The sequence below is a fragment of the Pogoniulus pusillus genome, chromosome 1 (genome assembly GCF_015220805.1).
Source record: "Pogoniulus pusillus isolate bPogPus1 chromosome 1, bPogPus1.pri, whole genome shotgun sequence".
NCBI lineage: Eukaryota > Metazoa > Chordata > Aves > Piciformes > Lybiidae > Pogoniulus > Pogoniulus pusillus.
This window is the reverse complement of record NC_087264.1, coordinates 6,471,190-6,490,787: the sequence shown is the minus strand read 5'-3', so window position 1 is coordinate 6,490,787 and position 19,598 is coordinate 6,471,190. Positions and strand designations below refer to the sequence as shown.

The 19,598-nt window shown below is 41.1% G+C and overlaps 1 protein-coding gene and 1 non-coding gene across 4 annotated transcripts in view; one reads left to right on the top strand and one right to left on the bottom strand.

The window, feature by feature from the left end:
• Positions 1-19,598, top strand: part of PPP2R5E (protein phosphatase 2 regulatory subunit B'epsilon) — an 88,998-nt gene that overhangs the window by 50,567 nt on the left and 18,833 nt on the right. For all 3 annotated transcript variants that reach the window (XM_064156745.1, XM_064156660.1, XM_064156580.1), the window contains exons 4-5: positions 15,421-15,522; positions 18,297-18,389. In XM_064156745.1, coding sequence (XP_064012815.1) covers positions 15,421-15,522; positions 18,297-18,389 — 195 coding nt within the window. The remainder of the gene's footprint in view (positions 1-15,420; positions 15,523-18,296; positions 18,390-19,598) is intronic.
• Positions 19,259-19,443, bottom strand: LOC135181164 (U2 spliceosomal RNA). The gene has a single exon (XR_010304768.1). It is a non-coding gene; the product is annotated as a U2 spliceosomal RNA (small nuclear RNA).

Here is a 19,598-nt window from a genome sequence, read left to right as displayed (position 1 = left end):
GTGAGTTCCTTCTTTCTTGTAGTCTCTTTAAATCCACTTGCAATTCCAGTTGCACATTGTGGGCGAAATTGAACCCTGGAGTAGGTGGATTAAATGAGGCCTTTGGTTGTATTTTATACTAGACATCGCTTGGGGATAATTCTCCAAAGACAAAAATATTAATTTTTATATATTCTTAATTAAAGTCATGTAGATGATGGTTATTACAGTGTCACAAGTGTATGAAAGGAAACCTGGATTGTTTCCTGATGGAGAAAGCCAGAAACCATAAAATCAGAGTTCCTCACATTTCCACCCACCTACCCTTCCCCCCCCCCCACCCTCAGTACAAATAATGGAATAATTTTTTGCAAGTTTCTTTCTTTGAACTTTATCCAAATTCTAGAGCATGTACTTTAGGCAGAGATTGCTTAAAGTATGCTTAGATAATGATTTTAAAATAAGTAATGCTAAAAAAGTTGCCCAGAATGAGTGTAAAAATTTCCTTGTTGTAATTGGTGGATTCATAGCCGCTGTTATTAGGGTCAGCAAAGTTGCACAACAATAAAGCCATATCTTGTCTTTATAAATTTTCAAATGATAGTGTTTCCAGTGTAAAAGTGGAGACTGCCAGATACTGACTGTATGGTGAAAAATGCTTACTGGAATTGGCTAAATCAACCACTGCTTGAAAATGTTTGTTCTGTACTACCATGCAGGACCCTTATATATGCTGCTTTTTCTCTGACACTCTGTTGTGCTCTCTTGCTTTTCTTTAGTATGTAAAAATCCCTCTAGATTGTGACAAAATGACCAAGCAGTAAATTATGGGAGAAAAACCCCAACAAAAAACAAACCAGAATTAAGGGTGTGTGGAAAACCTTAACGTGGCTTCTTTGTATGTATGCATTGTCAGAGGGTGTAGAAGTAAGCGATCATATTCTGCCCTTTTCCCCTCACCCTCCCTTTCTCACTCTGTACTGGACTAATCTTCTGAATGAACTGCTTTTCAGTCTGGTGCTATTTATTCAGCATGTGGTCCAATGCACCATTTGAACACTGGTCTGAATACAGAATTACTAGTTCTTTGCTGACTTCTGTTGGTGCTGTGCTATAGTATTTAAATGATTTCCAAATGTTAGTTTAATCTTATTTGTACCCTTGTGATGAACAAATTATATCATGCCCTTTGTATAGACAAGACACCAATGCACAGCAAGTTACTCCTGGGGAGTTTCTGATTGGAATTCAGAAGAATTTTTTTCACCAGGAAAACACTTAGACATTGGAAAAATCTCCCAAGGGAAGTAGTGGATTCCCCTACATCAGGTTCAACCTGACAGGATGCTGGGCTATCACCTAGAAAGGCTGGACCAGATGATCCCTGGGGTCTCTTGCAACCTGGCATTCTGATTCTGTGATAGTTTTTTTCCACAAGAATTTCCTTAGAAAGTTGTAGTATTTAAATTTTGTAAGAAACTTCAGCCTGCCACAGACACCTGTGCTTTGCTGAAGGCATAAACTATTGGAAAGCAGGGGACTTCTAATTGTGCCTGAATGATAGAATGGTTTAGGTTGGAAGGGACCTCAAAGATCATCTAGGACTTTTTAGACTATTAGGTAGTGACAGGACTAGGGGGAATGGAGCAAAGCTGGAGGTGAGGAGACTCACCCTGGATGTGAGGAGGAAGTTGTTGAGCATGAGAGTGGTGAGAGCCTGGAATGGGTTGCCCAGGGAGGTGGTTGAGGCCCCATGGCTGGAGGTGTTTAAGGCCAGACTGGCTGAGGCTGTGGGCAGCCTGATCCAGGGTAGAGTGTCCCTGCCCATGGTAGGGGGGTTTGAACTAGATGAACCTTGTGATCCCTTCCAACCCTGACTGATTCTAGTTCCAGCCCCCCTTCATAGGCAGGGACCCCTCCCACTAGAGCAGGTTACTCAAGGCCTTGTCCAACAAGCAGCCTGTCACAACAAGCAGCATTCTAGCTGCATGTGCTCTTGGAAAGCCACTTCTGCAGTTGTATTCCACGTGAGCAGGATGCTGCACTCTGATATTGAATTTGAGTGAATCCATGGCCAATGCCTGAATGATTTCTGTCGATCATCCCAATGAGTGCTAGCGGAGTGTTTCTACTAACCCACATCATGAGAGCTGTTGTGTATGCAGATATTTTGTCTTTTACAAATGTGCTCTCTGGTAAAATGCTGTTTTTCCTCCTGGTCTCTGCCTGTAAAAGCAAGGCATCTCCATAACTTTGAGTGCAGTTATACAGACCCTACAGGGAAAGATACGACTCCTAATATTATGAGTTTCAGTAGATACTGCCCAGTGAATAGTGCTGGACACATTGTGCTGAAGTACCATGTTCAGTAGAAGTTGTTCTTTGCAGTAAGTGAATGTTCTTGTTTCACACAGCATTGTGTTCATAATCATATATGGAGACAGGCTTAATTGTACACAGTTGGCTTTGTGTGTACAACTGCCACCTTTATCTCCTTTTGAGCATTTTCATCTAGGTCTCCAACTGTGTTCACAAAGGAGCTGTCAAGCTGACAATTTCTGACCTGTCATGATAGTGAAGAAAACAGCAGTATCTGTGTCCTGACCACATGAGTGTTCCCATTGGCTGCCTGCCACAGATGTCATGGGAGTGTTTTGATTGAAAAACCAAGTATCATAAGACTGATCAAAATGGAGCATGAGTGTTCTTTGTCCCTTTGGAAGTTCTCTTCCCTGTTATGTTTAGTATTTATGAATTCAGGAATTAATGTTTCCTGCTTAACCCTTTGGACTAGTGTGAGTTGGAGTACTCTAAACAGGTGAAAAAAAAAAAGCAGTTTTCTGAGTTTTGGCATCATTTAAAATCAGAGAAAAAGACAGACCAGTCTGAACCTGATATTTAAAATGTTTCTAATATTTATAAAGGAGGATTAATGCCTGAAGTGCTTTGTTACCTTAATTGTCTAAAACACCCAAAGCAATACCTGTGGAAGAGCCTTTTTGTTTTAAAGTTTTAGAACATCTGTGTATATTAACGTTCTCTGTTCATGACTCAAAAGGAGTTCGGTTTTACAGACACTAGGATAGAAAAATATTGCCTGTAAAATGCTTGATTATTTTAAATTACTTCTAAAATGTGGTAAGGATGATGTAAGGATCTGAAAAACAGTCATTTGTGGCAGCCAGCATAGCAGCTTCTGGGTATTTTTACTGACAGTCGTCCTAAATTCATGCCATTAAAACCATAATCCCTAGTCCTAATATCACATATTTTCATCTTATTCTCTTGAGAGTATGATAGGATGTTGATAGCTAAAGATGAAATCACTTGGCTATTTGTCAATCTGTGTGCATGCCTGCTTCTTTAAACCACTCTCTTTAGTTTGATGTGTACCAGAAGTGTTTGACATATTGGTTATTTTGAAAGTAAACCAAAAATCGACTATATTAATGGGCACCAGAGCAGGCTTGCAGTGGCCTTGTCACTGTCATCAATATCAGTTGATGGGAAAAGCAGTTGGGATTTGTGTTAATGGCTGTAAGCTGGACAGATTTATTCAGGAGGGTATTGCTCAGTGTGCTTCCCCAGCAGTTTGATGTGTTGTTCAGAAAGGCATATGACATTCTTTAGAATTAGGCTAGTCTTAGAAAAAAAAAAGATCCTTGTCAATTAAACTCCACTCTGCTAAGAAGAAAATGCCAGTAACGTGACTTTATGAGCCAGTAATTGGACACTTAATCTAACATTTGTTCCTGTCCAAGCAAAATGTGGAAGCTTAGACTAATGATGCTGATTTTGCTGGTAGATTAAACAGTGGTAGTTGAAAGAAATAAATGTTTGTTATTATCTGTGGTATCCTAAAGGGTGTACATCCTAGAGCTTTTTGACATAGATTGAGGAAACTGATTTCTTTCATTTAAGAAATCAGATGGGGAAAAAATTGACAAGCTGTTAAATGGAGAGACCTGGATGACTCTTTTTGTTGGTGAGCAACATTTCAGCTCTTCTACTTGCTTCTTCAATTATTGCGAACACAACTCCTGACCTTTACCGTGATGCTTATGCAATATGCGTGCACAGGTGCCAGCCCATAAGAGGTGGCTAATAAAACTTTTTAAGATAAACCTTTTGGAACAGGATAGTATTACTTTGTTCTCCTCTCTTTTAAGTTTTAGGTAGTATACAACTACCTAAAGGGAGGTCGTAGCCAGGTCGGGATTGGTCTCTTCTCCCAGGCAACCACCAATAAAACAAGGGGACACAGTCTCAAGTTGTGCTGGGGAAAGTATAGGTTGGATGCTAGGAGGAAGTTCTTCACAGAGAGAGTGATTGGCATTGGAATGGGCTGCCCAGGGAGGTGGTGGAGTCACTGTCCCTGGAGGTGTTCAAGAAAAGACTGAATGAGGCACTTAGTGCCATGGTCTAGTTGACTGGCTAGGGCTGGGTGCTAGGTTGGACTGGATGATCTTGGAGGTCTCTTCCAACCTGGTTGATTCTATGATTCTAGAAGTGCCTTCAGCTTTATCTTTTCTGTGATGATGAATCAAGTTAAATGAGACTGTAATCTCTATAGCTGAAGTGAAACATCCTATTATCACAGTATCATCAAGGTTGGAAGACACCTCAAAGATCATCAAGTCCAACCCTTTACCACAGAGCCCAAGGCTAGACCATGGCACCAAGTGCCACGTCCAATCCTGCCTTGAACAGCCCCAGAGACGGCGACTCCACCACCTCCCCGGGCAGCCCATTCCAGTGTCCAATGACTCTCTCAGTGAAGAACTTTCTCCTCACCTCAAGCCTAAATTTCCCCTGGTGTAGCTTGAGGCTGTGTCTCCATATTAGATGTCTTGTGGCTCAGAAACCGCTTTGAGCAACACAGAGAAAGAAACTCGATTCAATTAATACCCAAATAAATACAAAAAAATCGCATTTTAGAGGTCAGCTCCCCCCCATTTTCTTCTTTCTACTAACAAATCTAGAGAGATTGCATCCCTTTTGCTGCAGATTGGCCTCAACAGATATGAGGGCAGAGTCTGATCAGAAGTTTGTATATAACAGACCTGTTAAATGTAAAGAGAATCTTATTAAGTCATGATTTTTTTATCATGTTAAGGAACCTATTTTTAGAAGTGTTCTAGATGTAGGCTTCATAAGCATTATGATATTCTTTATTTTCCTGTAGCTTTAGCTATAGCTTATGACTAAGTATGACATCCTGCTTGCTAAATGTTCATCCTATTCAGAATTTTCCATGTTAATATGTTCTTGAATAGAGAACTTTATGCAAGTCTACCTATATTCAGTCTTCTTTGATTTAGCAAACTCCCTGTGCTTGTGTTCCTGTTGCTTCTTGTATTACATTTAAAGATATAAGAGCATATGATTTCCTTGATCTCTCCTAAACTCAAAATGTCATTCAGTATTCTTAAAAGAATTAACAGATGTTTCTTTTCTAATTTGAATTATATTTGTAATTAAACTCAACTTGAATCAGTAGAAGTTGACCAGCTTGTTTTGAAACAAATCTGGAATGCTGAAAGGAAGGTGCAATATCCTTTGACACTGCCTGCCTCCCAAAATGGACTTTGATTTAAAATTGCCTTATAGGTGCAACCATGATAGAGCAAGCATGCTATTGCTGTTAAAGAAGAAAATAAAGATCATATTGTAAATTCAGTTCTTGTTTCTGTAATGTGAAGGTTATCAATTCTGTAGAAGTAAGGAAAGAATCTGGCTTTGGTTTCTTTTATGCATTATTTCCAAATTGCTCTGTGAGATGATTTTTGTTGTTCACATTCTTTATACACCTAGTTTATACAAACCCCACAATGCTTATTAAAAAGCAGAGATTCTAATGTTCTGTACTCCTCTCCAAAAAATCAGCTGGAGGCAGCTCCTCCTGCAGTAGTTGTCCCTAATAATTTTTCCCGACAGTATGTAATTACATTTCCCAGTATCCATTATTCCTCCTGGTGGTTACATAGACCTTTCATTTGTCAGACTTCATCTGCATAATAGTACAGTGACTACATCTAAAGCAAAGAAATAAACTGGGAAAACTGTTTTTGTGCCAAGAAGTAATTTTGTTGCCTCCCTCCCCCCTTTTGACTGTGTCATCGTTTTACTTGCCTTTTGAGCATTATGTTTATAGGTAAGCACAATGTGAATCTTCTTAGGGGTTTTCTTGGATATTGAATTATTTGTTCTTCAATTTGTAGTCTGAGGCAGTGTGAGTTTTGTAATGCTGTCCAGAGTTCAACTTCATGTATTGGCAGGCTTTCACTTGATCTGATGCCTGCTCTAGAGATGTGGAGCTGTTTGTGCTGGTACTTTGCTTTAATTTGTCCAAGAGCTAATGCTGTGGTGTTTTAAATTGTGTTGTATAGAATTATCTGGCCACACATTCAATAAATAACTGTTCCACTGGCTCATCTCAAAGTGTAATTACAAGAGCATAGCAACGGATGGAGTTGTTACTACTATTAGGGTAATCTGCTGTGGTTCGAACGTAGGTGACCTAGAGTGGAATTGCAGAGCTCCAGTGCCTATTAGCAAGGTCTGCACAGGGGTGCTGCCTGGGCATGGGTCTGTGATAGCATTTCTTACTCAGAACGTGAGTGTGATCTTGAAGTGCATCTCCTATATGTTTTCACTTGACTTTGTTGCTTGTTAATAGAGAAGTCTTAAGGTTTGTAAGTTAAGAAAATGTCTACTCCAGGAGTGTACCTCATGCTTTCCAACTTAATGGATTTCAATGCAAGAAACCTCTTAACTAGAAAGTCCTCCCTCCAGACATAGGTAGTGTAGATGTTGCACCTGAGCATCACCTCTACTGTCCTACAGACTTGTCCAGTTGCATTTCTCTTACAAGAGAGGCATCGACTAAGGATCTCAGTTTTGCTGCTTGGGTGATACTAACCTAACAAGTTTAGAAGCCCTGATATAGTCCTAATTTGCAGATTATTTATTGAATTTTAGAAGACTTAGAGGTCAAGAAAAGATGAGAGGAATCATCTTCCCACCTTGTGATCTGGAATGCTGACTGTTCACAGTTCAGTGTAGTTCATTTTAATTTAACCAAGTCAAAAGTAATGCTGCAGGGCAAAAAGAAGGCATTTTATATTAAGCCCTGAAAGACTGTTCTCAGGCAAGCAGCAGTGCAGAGAAGGACCTGAGCATTGTGGATTACTATCAGGAGTATATTATATGAGTTTCTGCTACAGTGCACTGTTCAAAGAAGTGAATGTTGATAAATTGAAATGGCAGCATGCAGGAAAAAAACAAGAGGGTGATGGTCTGGCTTCTTGCATGAACACCAGTACATTTGTGCACAGTTGGAAGCTCAAAGGAAGGAAGGAAAAACAGTTGCAGGATTAAATACAAAGAGAATAACCAACGACTGCCTAGTTTCAGATGCTGTCTCTTTCCATGCAGGAGCATGGAGGTTGAGAAGTGGCATCTCTATCAAAATACCTATATATGAATAGATAGATGCTGCATAAGTAAATGTATATATACAGACATAGAAGAGATCTGATGGTTTAATGAGAAGCCATGGGGAATTGGGCAAATTCAGCCTTGAAACCAGAAACATTGCTGTAATTAGTATTAGAACTTCAGGTTAAGAGAACTGGTGGGATCATTTATAATCTTTTAAGATTATAAACATCTGGGAACAATTCAATGATTTATATTGCGACATCGTAACTGAGTGAATGCAGTAGTAAAATGAGGCTCTAAAACATCTAAATTCGTAAAAAAAACACAAAAAAGTCCCTAAACCCCCAAACCAACAACCCATATGACAGGATGAGGGGTAATGGTTTGAGATGAGAGAAGAGCAGATTTAGGTTGGATGTTAGGAACAAATTCTGCACCATGAGGGTGGGGAAACACTGAGACAGGTTGTCCAGGGAGGTAGTTGAGGCCCCAACCCTGGAGATACTTGAGGGCAGGCTTGACAAGGCTCTGGGCAGCTTGATCTAGTGGAGGATGTTCCTGCTGACCTTTGGAGGTTCTTTCCCACCCAAACCATTCTGTGAATCTATGAATCACTACCTCTCAGCACTGGTCAGACCACACCTTGAGTACTCAGCACTGGTCAGACCACACCTTGAGTACTCAGCACTGGTCAGACCACACCTTGAGTACTGTGTCCAGTTCTGGGCCCCTCAATTCAAGAGGGATGTTGAGGTGCTGGAACATGCCCAGAGAAGGGCAACAAAGCTGGTGAGGGGCCTGGAGCACAAATCCTATGAGGAGAGGTTGAGGGAGTTGGGGGTGTTTAGCCTGGAGAAGAGGAGGCTCAGGGGTGATCTTATTAATGTCTACAACTACCCGAAGGGGCATTGTAGCCAGGTGGGGGTTGGCCTCTTCTCCCAGGTAACCAGCAGTAGAACAAGGGGACACAGTCTCAAGTTGTGCTGTGGGAGGTCTAGGCTGGATGTTAGGAAGAAGTTCTTCACAGAGAGAGTGATTTCCCATTGGAATGGGCTGCCCAGGGAGGTGGTGGAGGCACCGTCCTTGGGAGTCTTCAAGAAAAGACTGGATGAGGCACTTAGTGCCATGGTCTGGTTGACTGGCTAGGGCTGGGTGCTAGGTTGGACTAGATGATGTTGGAGGTCTCTTCCAACCTGGTTGATTCTATGATTCTCTCTTTAATGGATGATAATCCATCCAAGGTTATATCTGAGCAACTACTTTTTACATCTTTAAATCCTGAGCAAGGTCCATGATTCCATTATAAAGCTTCTCCAATTCCAAACCTAATGTCTGATACAAATACAATTAAAAAAATGAACAGTTTTTAATGCTAAGAAAAATATTTGGAATAATGTCTATTTTAAAAGAGATTAAAGCAGACAAACACTTTTTTTCCCCTGCATGTCTCAGTTATATTTAACATTTGACAGTGTTCTCAGTTCATGAGCAGAGCAGTACAGACCATGGATATTCAAGAACTTGGTTCAGTGTCTGTTCCAGGGGCCATTGTTGTCTCCCAGCTTGCATGACTTTACGTTATGGCACAATTCCATTTGATTGTTGTTAATCTGTGCAATGGTTTAAACACTGTGTGTGCAAAAATAGGTTCAATTTTGTATGTCCATGAGGTTTGTATGCATGGTTGCACATTGTGGCAACAGTAGAACAGGTATTCCCCGTGAGCTCATTTGGTATTCACGTAGCTTGCTTTCCTAAAGCTAATAAATTAAGCTTCCCTGCCTGTATGTTTGTTTTCATTTCAGATTCCATTCAGGAAAACTATTATTGATAAAACTCTTTGTTTCAAACAGCACAGAGTAGAAACACTGAGCTGAAACTGAATTTGTGAAGTGTTTTTCTTACAACATTGTCATTTTCAGAGCACTCTAGTGAGGGCCTAAGAGAGTAGAATCATAGAATCATAGAATCAACCAGGTTGGAAGAGACCTCCAAGATCATCCAGTCCAACCTATCACCCAGCCCTATCCAATCAACTAGACCATGGCACCGAGTGCCTCAGCCAGGCTTTTCTTGAACACCCCCTGGGACGGTGCCTCCACCACCTCCCTGGGCAGCCCATTCCAATGGGAAATCACTCTCTCTGTGAAGAACTTCTTCCTAATATCCAGCCTAGACCTACCCTGGCACAACTTGAGACTGTGTCCCCTTGTTCTATTGCTGGTTGCCTGGGAGAAGAGGCCACCCCCCAATTTTTTTTTTTTCTTCTCTCTTGGCCACCTGGGCACACTGCTGCCTCATCTTCAGCCTACTATCAGTACCCCCAGGTCCCTTTCCTCCTGGCTGCTTTCCAGCCACTCAGTCCCCAGCCTGTAGCACTGCTTGGGGTTGTTGTGGCCAAAGTGCAGAACCAAACAAAACAGATCATGACACATAAAATGTATAGGAAATGAGCTGAGTTATCATTTTGCTAATTTAGGACCATCAGTGAACTTAGTTTACCCAGAGAAATCATCCTAAATATAATCAATGGATATAATCATAAATAGTATTAATGTGAAGCTGTTCTATACATGGTAAGTGGTCATTATAGTGATAACATATTAAACACAAAAAAATGCTACAAAAATTACTACTCAGTATTCTAAATTTGCAAAGCATTTCTTCCTGACTTGAGACTTAAGCCTTTCAGTACTTTCTTTTTGGAAAGTTATTTCAAATATAATTGTGGTGATAAAACTGAAGCTTTCTTGAAACTTGCTGCTTTTTAACTGTAAATTCATGGTTTGCATTGCCAGGTACCAGTCATCAGATCTGTGCAAAACTTGCAGTGCGATCTTTGTGGGGGTATCAGCAGCCTTTGCAATCTTGCTTGTTTACAGTGAATTGACACTGACTTGTAATTGCCTGCAAAAGTGTTTGTCTTGCTTTTGGTTGGAGTCGTGCCTGGCAGACACACTGACATGGCACTTAGAGATTTCTGGGCATCTCCAATTAAACCATCAAGATCTCTAACTTGATCTTGGAAATTTTATGTTCAGTTTCCTCGTTTGATAAATTCATTTCTGGTACTTGGATGTTCAGATTTTGCTTAGCAGGGGAGCAGTGATGTACTTTTCTATACCCAGTTTGATGTGTGCTTCTGCAAGGGGCAGTCATGGAGGGCAGCCTGCAGGTGTTTTTGAGAATGTATTAATAGCAGAGATCTCATAGAATCAACCAGATTGGAAGAGACCTCCAACATCATCCAGTCCAACCTATCCCCCAGCCCTATCCAGTCAACTAGACCATGGCACCAAGTGCCTCATCCAGGCTTTTCTTGAAGACCTCAAGGGATGGTGCCTCCACCACCTCCCTGGGCAGCCCATTCCAATGCCAATCACTCTCTCTGTGAAGAACTTCCTCCTAACATCCAGACTATACCTACCCCGGCACAACTTGAGACTGTGTCCCCTTGTTCTGTTGCTGGCTGCCTGAGAGAAGAGGCCAACCCCACCTGGCTACAATGTCCCTTCTGGTAGTTGTAGACAGCAATGTGGTCACCCCTGAGCCTCCTCTTCTCCAGGCTAAACAACCCCAGCTCCCTCAGCCTCTCCTCATAGGGTTTGTGTTCATGCTAAAACTTTGCAGAATACTGGAGTTCTGGTTTGTGTTATAAAAATATCATCTGAGCTTGGAGACATTCCCGATCAATGGAAAATGGAAGTCAGTATTGATCAGTAGTCATTTGTGTTAGCTATGGAGGAGGAATCATCAGGGACTGTATATGCAGGCTGGCAGGGATGTCCTTTGGCTTGATGATTCAACACAGGTCAGAAGAGAAATGATTCAGCTATCCAGCTAAAGGAATTTTTGGCCTGCTTCTTGGGCCCTGGGATAAAAACAGGCATAAAGAGCTACCTTGTGCCTGTATGAGAAAAGTGTCTCTTTCCAGATTTGGTGTAGTGTGTTCCCATCTTTGTGTGATTGCTGTCAAAGTCTCTATTAAGTACAGCTGGGCAGTTCATGCATGGTAGAACTTGTTGCCTTCACTTCTCCCTTAGAGGCTTATAAACATTAGCCACCCAGAGGCTACTGGTTTAGATAAGCATGCTGTAAATTGACACTGCATGTAAATGATCTATCATGCTGTGTTGTGGTGATTAATGTAACTGTAATGGCACACATTATCCTCTAAAATGATGATAACCTGGGGAAATCACTTAAAGCTAACCTCTTCTGTCTGTTCTTCTCAGGAGAGTGTCTCCATTTTGGCTCTATATAGCTTATCTTTACTCATAACATCCAAACCCCTCCCCAGAAAACCCTCTATATGTAGACCATATTCTAGCTTGTATTTCATTTATTCCTGCTTAGCAGTTTTCTTATACAACAGACCTGTTTTTGAGTTGCTTTAAGACTGCCCTTTTTTAATAGGCACTCACCAGAAGACATACTGGTTTCATAATAAACTCAAGATGCAGGTGTCAGCGCTGGCACATAATTGTTGCTGAACCCTTCCATACTTCTGTCAAGCTATTAAGGCTTTGGAACTAACTGCTTGAGGCTTGGTTTGACTTCACTAAGAAATTCTTGGAAAACTTAGATTTGGTTTTATTCTGAAAGTGCATACTTTGCAGGTTTTGCTTGTGCCATAATTCAGTACTTATTTCTAAACAGAACAGCTGATGAACACTGACATTTTCTTTAATCTGTTGGGACATTTCATTAATTCATAATTTGCAAGGGGAAAAAAAAAATCTCTTTGTTTCAAATAAAGTTTAAAGCAGGAGGAAAAATAGAAAAAGCTGTGGAATGCCTAGCTGTGGAACAGTTAGTTCCCTGTTTTGATCCAAATCCTGAGAAAGCTGGGATTTTTGAATGTGAAACATTAACCAAAAATGCTCCAGGAAGTGTTGCAGAATCCCAGATGTTTGAATATGAGGCACCAATAGGTAATGTTTCCCCCCACTTTTTGTTTATAAATCTTTTGGACTGCTCACCCTCTTTTTGCAGCTTTTCTGTGCTAGTTTGAATCAGGCTAGAATGTTTTGGTGAGAAGAACTAGATTACAGGCTGTGGAAAGAAAACAATGGTGAGGTCTACTTCGCTCACAGTCTTGCTGAGATGTATAGGAACAAGAAACAAAAGAATTAGGTAATCACTCTCACTCGGGCTGCTGGCTGAACTGCATCTCTCTAACCTCACCCCTCCGTTTTGGGCTAACCCACTTTGCTTCCTAAACCTCTGGCCGAACCTCCATTCTTCCTTGGGACTGGGGTAAGATTGAGAGGGGTAGGGGGAAGGTGTAGGGGTGGCTGAGAGCCCCTCCCGGGGACTCAGGTTTCTGGGAGGGGAGTTGTGTTTCTGTATTACCTTTTTACCTTGTATATTTCTGTCTATAACTGTATACACTGTAAATATCTGCTTGTATATTGTGCTAGCTGTAAATATAAGCTTCATTCATATTTCCAGAGCCGACTGAGTCTAGTCTGGGTGATTTCTAAAGTGTGGGGGGGCAGGGAACACCCAAACCATCACATTTGCTCTGACACAGGAACAACTACACTACTAATTCCGGTCACTTTTCTTATCTTCCTGCTTTTTGTATCACAGTAGGAGGAGGAGCTCAGGAATCCTTGAGGAAAGAGAAACTATAACTGCAGTAGTTCTTTTACTTCTCATGAGACTAGTCTTCTCATAGAGAGGCTCTTGAGGGAAGCTATTGTGAGAAGAGGATGGAGACAGGTTGAAAAGAGTATCTCCTAATAAGTGCTGGTAATACCTTGGCAGGTTTGCATACAGGGCAAGCAGAGTTTGGTACCTGTGAGCACAGGCTCTGAGTGCTTTATCTTTAAGGGTTGAAAGCCATGCGACTTGACAACAGGAGATTTACATAGCCGGTGGAGGCTTCTGTACAAGTCTGTTTTACTGTAACACCCTCTTGTGGCAAGAAGGAAAAAGTCCAGGCAGAAAACCCTGTGACCTCTTTTCTGTGCTCACTGGTTTGCCTTACTTACTCTTTTGTCTTTCCCTTGTGTTCAGTGAGTATTCCTCACTGGTAGGCACCACGAATGCTTTCCTAATGTGTTTTTTTTCTTGCTGTTGTATCTTGCTGTTTATGCAGTATCTGAATCTGTTTTATTTGTCTTGCAAATACTAAAACTTGACTGTCTCTCTCAGCCTGGTTTGCTGTTTGCATGGTGTTTAGACTCTTGGCTTTAAAGTACCCTTTCCCACTAAGTCACAAACACATTGGAACTGTGCTTTACTGACTAATACTAAAACATTTACATGAGTTAAAGGCTAGGAAAATGCATAAGGATGTTGAAGAGCACACTGGTTTTGCTTCTTAAATAGCTTAGTTTGTGTGAACTACTATGATGGGGTCATGTATAGACAGGATTAGGAGATAACAGACTGCTTTTCTCAGCTGTTTGATTAACCAGCTTAGAGATGGGTCAAATGCAGTAGCAGAGTGCAAAGAAGGCACAACATCACCTTCAAAGTGCAGAAAAGGCCCTACAGCATGTTTGCAGTTTTATCAGATTTGCTGCGTAATAAGCTCTACGCTCCATTCAGCATTATAATTAACCCAGGGAAATGCTTTGCTTCAGTCTTTGCTGATAGCATGAACCTCACAAAGCCAAGCAGTCTCAGCACAATATCTCTAAATGAGATTAAGCAAAGTGAACCATCCATGAAATAAAATGTAGGCTAAGTGTTGAGCAAATGCTGTTTGTTGCTCACATTTAGTACCGAGGTTTGTACTTGGCATGAGGTATCCAGGTATATAATGTGTGAATAGCACTGGTAGCTCTTAACAAGTGCTGACAGATGAGACCTTCAGCAGATATCATTAATATTTTCCCTGTGCAAAGGAAAATAACCAGATGTTATATGAATACTCATAAATGCATGTTGGTGGCATTTCCTGTGGCTCCTAACCAGTCATGGCTCCCAGCCCAATGATGCGCAGCAGGACTGGGGACTCCTGGGGAGTCCTGTGTACAGTCCTGAGCTCCTCAGTTCAAGAGATGTTGAGAGACTGGAACGTGTCCAGAGAAGGGCAACAAAGCTGGTCAGAGGCCTGGAACACAAACTCTATTAAGAAGAGGCTGAGGGAGCTGGGGGTGTTTAGCCTGGAGAAGAGAGGGCTTGGGGTGACCTCATTCTTGGAGGTCTCTTCCAACCTGGTTGATTCTATGATTGATTGATTGATTCTATGATTGATTTTAGGAAGAAGTTCTTCACAGCAAGAGTGATTGCTTCAAGAAAAGACTGGATGAGGCACTTAGTGCCAGAGTCTAGTTGACTGGATAGGGCTGGGTGCTAGGTTGGACTGGATGATCTTGGAGGTCTCTTCCAACCTGGTTGATTCTATGATTGATTGATTGATTCTATGATTGATTGCTGTCTACAACTCCCTGAAGGGAGGCTGTAGCCAGATGGGGCTTGGTCTCTTCTGCCAGGCAAGCAGCAATAGAACAAGGGGACACAGTCTCAAGTTGTGGTGGGGGAGATCTAAGCTGGATGTTAGGAGGAAGTTGTTGTCAGAGAGAGTGATTGGCATGGGAATGGGCTGCCCAGGGGAGGTGGTGGAGTCACTGTCCCTGGAGGTGTTCAGGAAAAGCCTGGCTGAGACACTTAGTGCCATGGTCTAGTTGATTGTCTAGGGCTGGGTGCTAGGTTGTGCTGGATGATGTTGGAGGTCTCTTCCAACCTGCTTGATTCTGTGTTGTTTGACTTGTTTGTATTGTGGAGCACAGAGTTGGTGGCAGGCTGGATAATGCTGGAAATGAAACAAAAATTGCTGGGAAGGGAAAGCCAAGGCTGGTGACTGGTTTGTAAAATGACAGGTTCCTTGGACCTGTGCTGTTGCTGAAGAATCTTGTCAGATAGCAGGTGAAAAAGTGCTGCTTGTGTGATGGAGCATAGAGTAGCAATGGACATAACGAATCCTGAAATCTAATACTTACTTGAAAAACAGATTTCATAATTCTTTATTTTACTTTTCAGGTATCTTGCAATATCTTCAGAACTCTCCCACCTAGTGACAGCAATGAATTTGATCCAGAAGAAGATGAGCCCACCTTGGAGGCATCATGGCCACATTTACAGGTTTTTGATCTTTTATCTCAGAAGAAATGTTTATCATAATTTAACCTGTCTGATCATTTCCTCAGTTTCTTTAAACTTGTGAATCCAAATTTGTTTGTCAGACACTAACATTTGTTAATATTGTTCATGGCTATAGTATATTGCTTGCCAAGATCGGAGAGGTTGCAGAATGTTAGCTCTTTGTTTGAAAACTGTATTGATGGTGTCTCTCATTCCTGTCTCTCTTCACTGTTTAAAAAAATCATTTTGCTTTACAAGCTGCTTTGATAACACAAGGTTTTTTTTGAGCAACTTCAGCAGGAGCATTGTGGGGATGACACTGCTAGCAGTGTTGCCTTACAGTGTCTAGGTAATTCTCATACAAAAGTACACAGGTGTTGGCAGCTGATTAGAAAAATTAATGAGAACCTACTTCCTTCTTTCCTCTCCTTGAGTCAAGATGTTTGTAGCAGGATGCATGTTCAACCATTGTGTATCATCCCTTCCTCTACCTCAAGTGCCAAGGTGTTCTGAGCAAAGAACAGAAACTGATATTGAAGCGTCATTCATGCTAATGCATTAAAAACCTTTATAGAAAACGTGATGTAGATCCTGCCTGAGTTAGTCAGAATGATGACTTAGACCAGTAGTAAATTTAGAAGTTAGCCTGGGTAACAGTTGGTGGAGTCAAGGAGTTTCAGTGATCAAAGGAGTACAATTGATCTCAGCTTGAAATGAGGATTTTATTTGACAGTCGCATGAGTAGTCCTTGCCTGTAAGCAGTTTGTTTCACCCTTTCATTCTTTCAGATTTAGAATCTATTCTTTCATCCATCATTTATATTCTAAATTTCACAACATTTAAGAGTGTTAAAAGCTTCAAGACACCTCTGAACAGCTCTACCTGCCTGAAAACGGCACAGGCACACATGGATGTTATGGTCATTACTACTACTTCTGAAGTTTTAAAAATCATCACGTACATGGAAATGCTGTTAGCTCTTAGGCAGTGGATGATTTACCATTGTCAGAAAGAAATTCACCAAAGCATTTGTCAGGAGTTGATGGAATTGATTTCCTGATGAGTATTAGTTATGTAAGCTGTCACTTTATCCATGTCATATTTCTAAACATCTCTCCCCTCTTTTTGATTTCCTCTTGCTCTTTTTAGAAGTCAGAGAAAACTGACATAAAGCTGCAGTACATTGGGGTTTGCATGGCAAAATTAAAATAAATAGTTTACAATGTAATTTTTAGCTTCCTTTCTCCTTTCATTATCAGTACTCATACTTACTAAAGTCAAACAAGGAAAAAAAAACTTCAGTGGGTGCTCTTCTTGAAAAGGTTTAGCAAAGAATTAGTAAGCAATAGCTCAGAAGAGGAAGCTCAGGTGACCTCATTGCTATCTACAACTACCTGAAGGAAGACTGTAGCCAGGTGGGGTTGGTCTCTTCTCCCAGGCAACCAACAGGAGCACAAGGGGACACAGTCTCAAGTTGTGCCGGGAGAGGTCTAGGCTGGATGTGAGAAGGAAGTTGTTGGCAGAGAAAGTGATTGGCATTGGAATGGGCTGCTCAGGGAGGTTGTGGAGTCGTCGTCCCTGGAGATGTGCAAGCAAAGCCTGGATGAGACACTTAGTGCCATGATCTAGTTGATTGTCTAGGGCTGGCCTGGATGATCTTGGAGCTCTCTTCCAACCTGGTTGATTCTATGATTCTGCGATCAATTGCAGAATTGGTGTCTCAGGAGGCCACAGCAGTTCCTGTTTCACTTCTTCCTTTTTGCCTGATTCTTACACTTTTATTGTTCTCCACCAAATGAAAAGACTGTTGCTGTCCCAGTGAACAGTTTAGAACTGCATGAAAGCAAGCAGGGTTTCTCCAGCCTTGAGGCTAATCTTTACAGTAAGTTAGGAATTTCTGAGTAAGTTCCAGTTTGTACTGTTTTTCTGTGTTTCAGGTTGTAGTAGAATGCTATTCTAAGCAACTTCTAATTTAGTTTAAATATTTTACAACTGTTTCACTAACCCTTTCAGAATTCTATGGTCTATATTTGATGTGACTTAGTAGTTCAGAGGGCAGTTGAAAATGTGCTTTCCAGTTAATCTAGGGAGCTGTACAAGATGATAACGAGCATTAAAAGATGGCAGGGAAGTTCATTTTCTTGGTGATTAAATGTCTTTGACTAGAATTAAATAAGCACAAATAACTTAGAAGTCCATGTAATTAGTTTTGTCTGTTAAGGTAGCAAAGAAGAGGCTGAGGGAACTGGGGTTGTTTAGCCTGGAGAAGAGGAGGCTCAGGGGTGACCTCATTGCTGTCTGCAGCTAGCTGAAGGGAGGCTGTAGCCAGGTGGGGGTTGGTCTTTTCTGCCAGGCAAGCAGCAACAGAATGAGGGGACACAGTCTCAAGTTGTGCCAGGGGAGGTCTAGGCTGGATGTTAGGAGGAAGTTCTTGACAGAGAAAGTGATTTGCCATTGGAATGTGCTACCCAGGTTGGTGATGGAGTCATCATCCCTGGGGATGTTCAAGAAGAGACTGACTGAGGCACTTAGTGCCGTGGTCTAGTTGATTGGCTAGGGCTGGGTGCTAGGTTGGACTGGATGATCTTGGAGTTCTCTTCCAACCTGATTGATTCTATGATTCTGTGAAATGGATAAAGGGTAAATGAACTTTTTAACCTTTTGCTCTGGAAAAAAAATGTTTTATTTTCTAGCAAAAGAATTCAGGTAAATACTTAAAAATCCAAATATTAATCCAGTCATAAATTAAACCATGTTTTTGTTTTTATTTGCAGCTTGTATATGAGTTTTTCATACGATTTTTGGAAAGCCAAGAATTCCAGCCCAGCATTGCCAAAAAGTACATAGATCAGAAATTTGTATTGCAGGTAAGCTGATCTGTTCTCTTTGAGCCTTCCTTTTGCTTTATAATAAACATTCTTATTAAAAGAGATTTAGTTTAGAATTTGAAAGCATAATGTTACTTGCAAAAGAAAAAGGCTGAACAAGACTGTACAATGAGAGTGTTCGTTCTATGGAGGTAGGGAAAGTGTGTGTGTGTGTTTTTATATGTCAGCCTCTGTTACTATAGATATATAAAACCATTGGTTTGACTCTAGTTTTGATACCTTAATCAAAATATTTGACTTCTTGGTTATTGGAGGGAGCTGAAACAGTAACTGTTGAAAAATGAAACATTTGCTCCCAAATAGTCTAAAAATTCTGTGATCTATAGTGACTACTTAAATACCAGTCTTAATGTGTCTTAATATTGTTGAAATATTTCTGTTGGAAGGGCAGAATATTTCTCCCTTCTTTGCTAGAGAGCTGGCTACAAGGGCAGAAGTTCGTTAACAAACCTATTCCCAGCACGATACTGAAAACAGTGATGTTGCAGTGATTGGAGAAAGGCCATAAAAAGTTCAAACTCTATTAAAAGACTGTAAGAAGAAGTAGCATTGACAATAAACAATACTGGAAAAGGATGGGTAGCTTTATTTTTGTTGTTTGCTTGCCATGGTCACGGCTAAATGGCCTCTGTCGCTGGGTCAGCTGGCAGCCAAGTATATTGCACATATTTCATCTGTCTCCTTGTGCACAAGCTAGCCTGTGTGCTTTGTTATTTCACTTTCAGTTGCAGTAGTTGGTCTTCTCTGCTGAGGAATTTTCATCCAGACCTTGGCAGATACCAGAACAGAGATGGCTGAAGGATGTTTTCTGTGATAAGCCAAGAAACTCCACAAACGCGACTTTTGTCTTTAGTTTTTGGGAACAGGCCTGTTTGTGTGTTTCCTGTTCCCACTGGGAATTTTTGTATAACCACAAAGTCAGAAAGAACTTCACATTTAATGCTGTCTAATGCTTGCTTTTAACAGGGGAAATTTAGAAAGAATCATAGAACAGATACTGCACTTGATCTTAGCCAAAAGGCTGAGAAGCAATTCCTACTTAGTTAGAAAAGGGAGTTTCCTTGCAGGCTGAAACTTACATAAAAAGGCAAATTAGAAGTGGCAGGAGATACTCAGCATTTCTGAAGACTTCTTTCTCACCCTTCTGTCAGAAATTTTAGTGGTCCCTCTAGTGCTCAGGTAATAAAA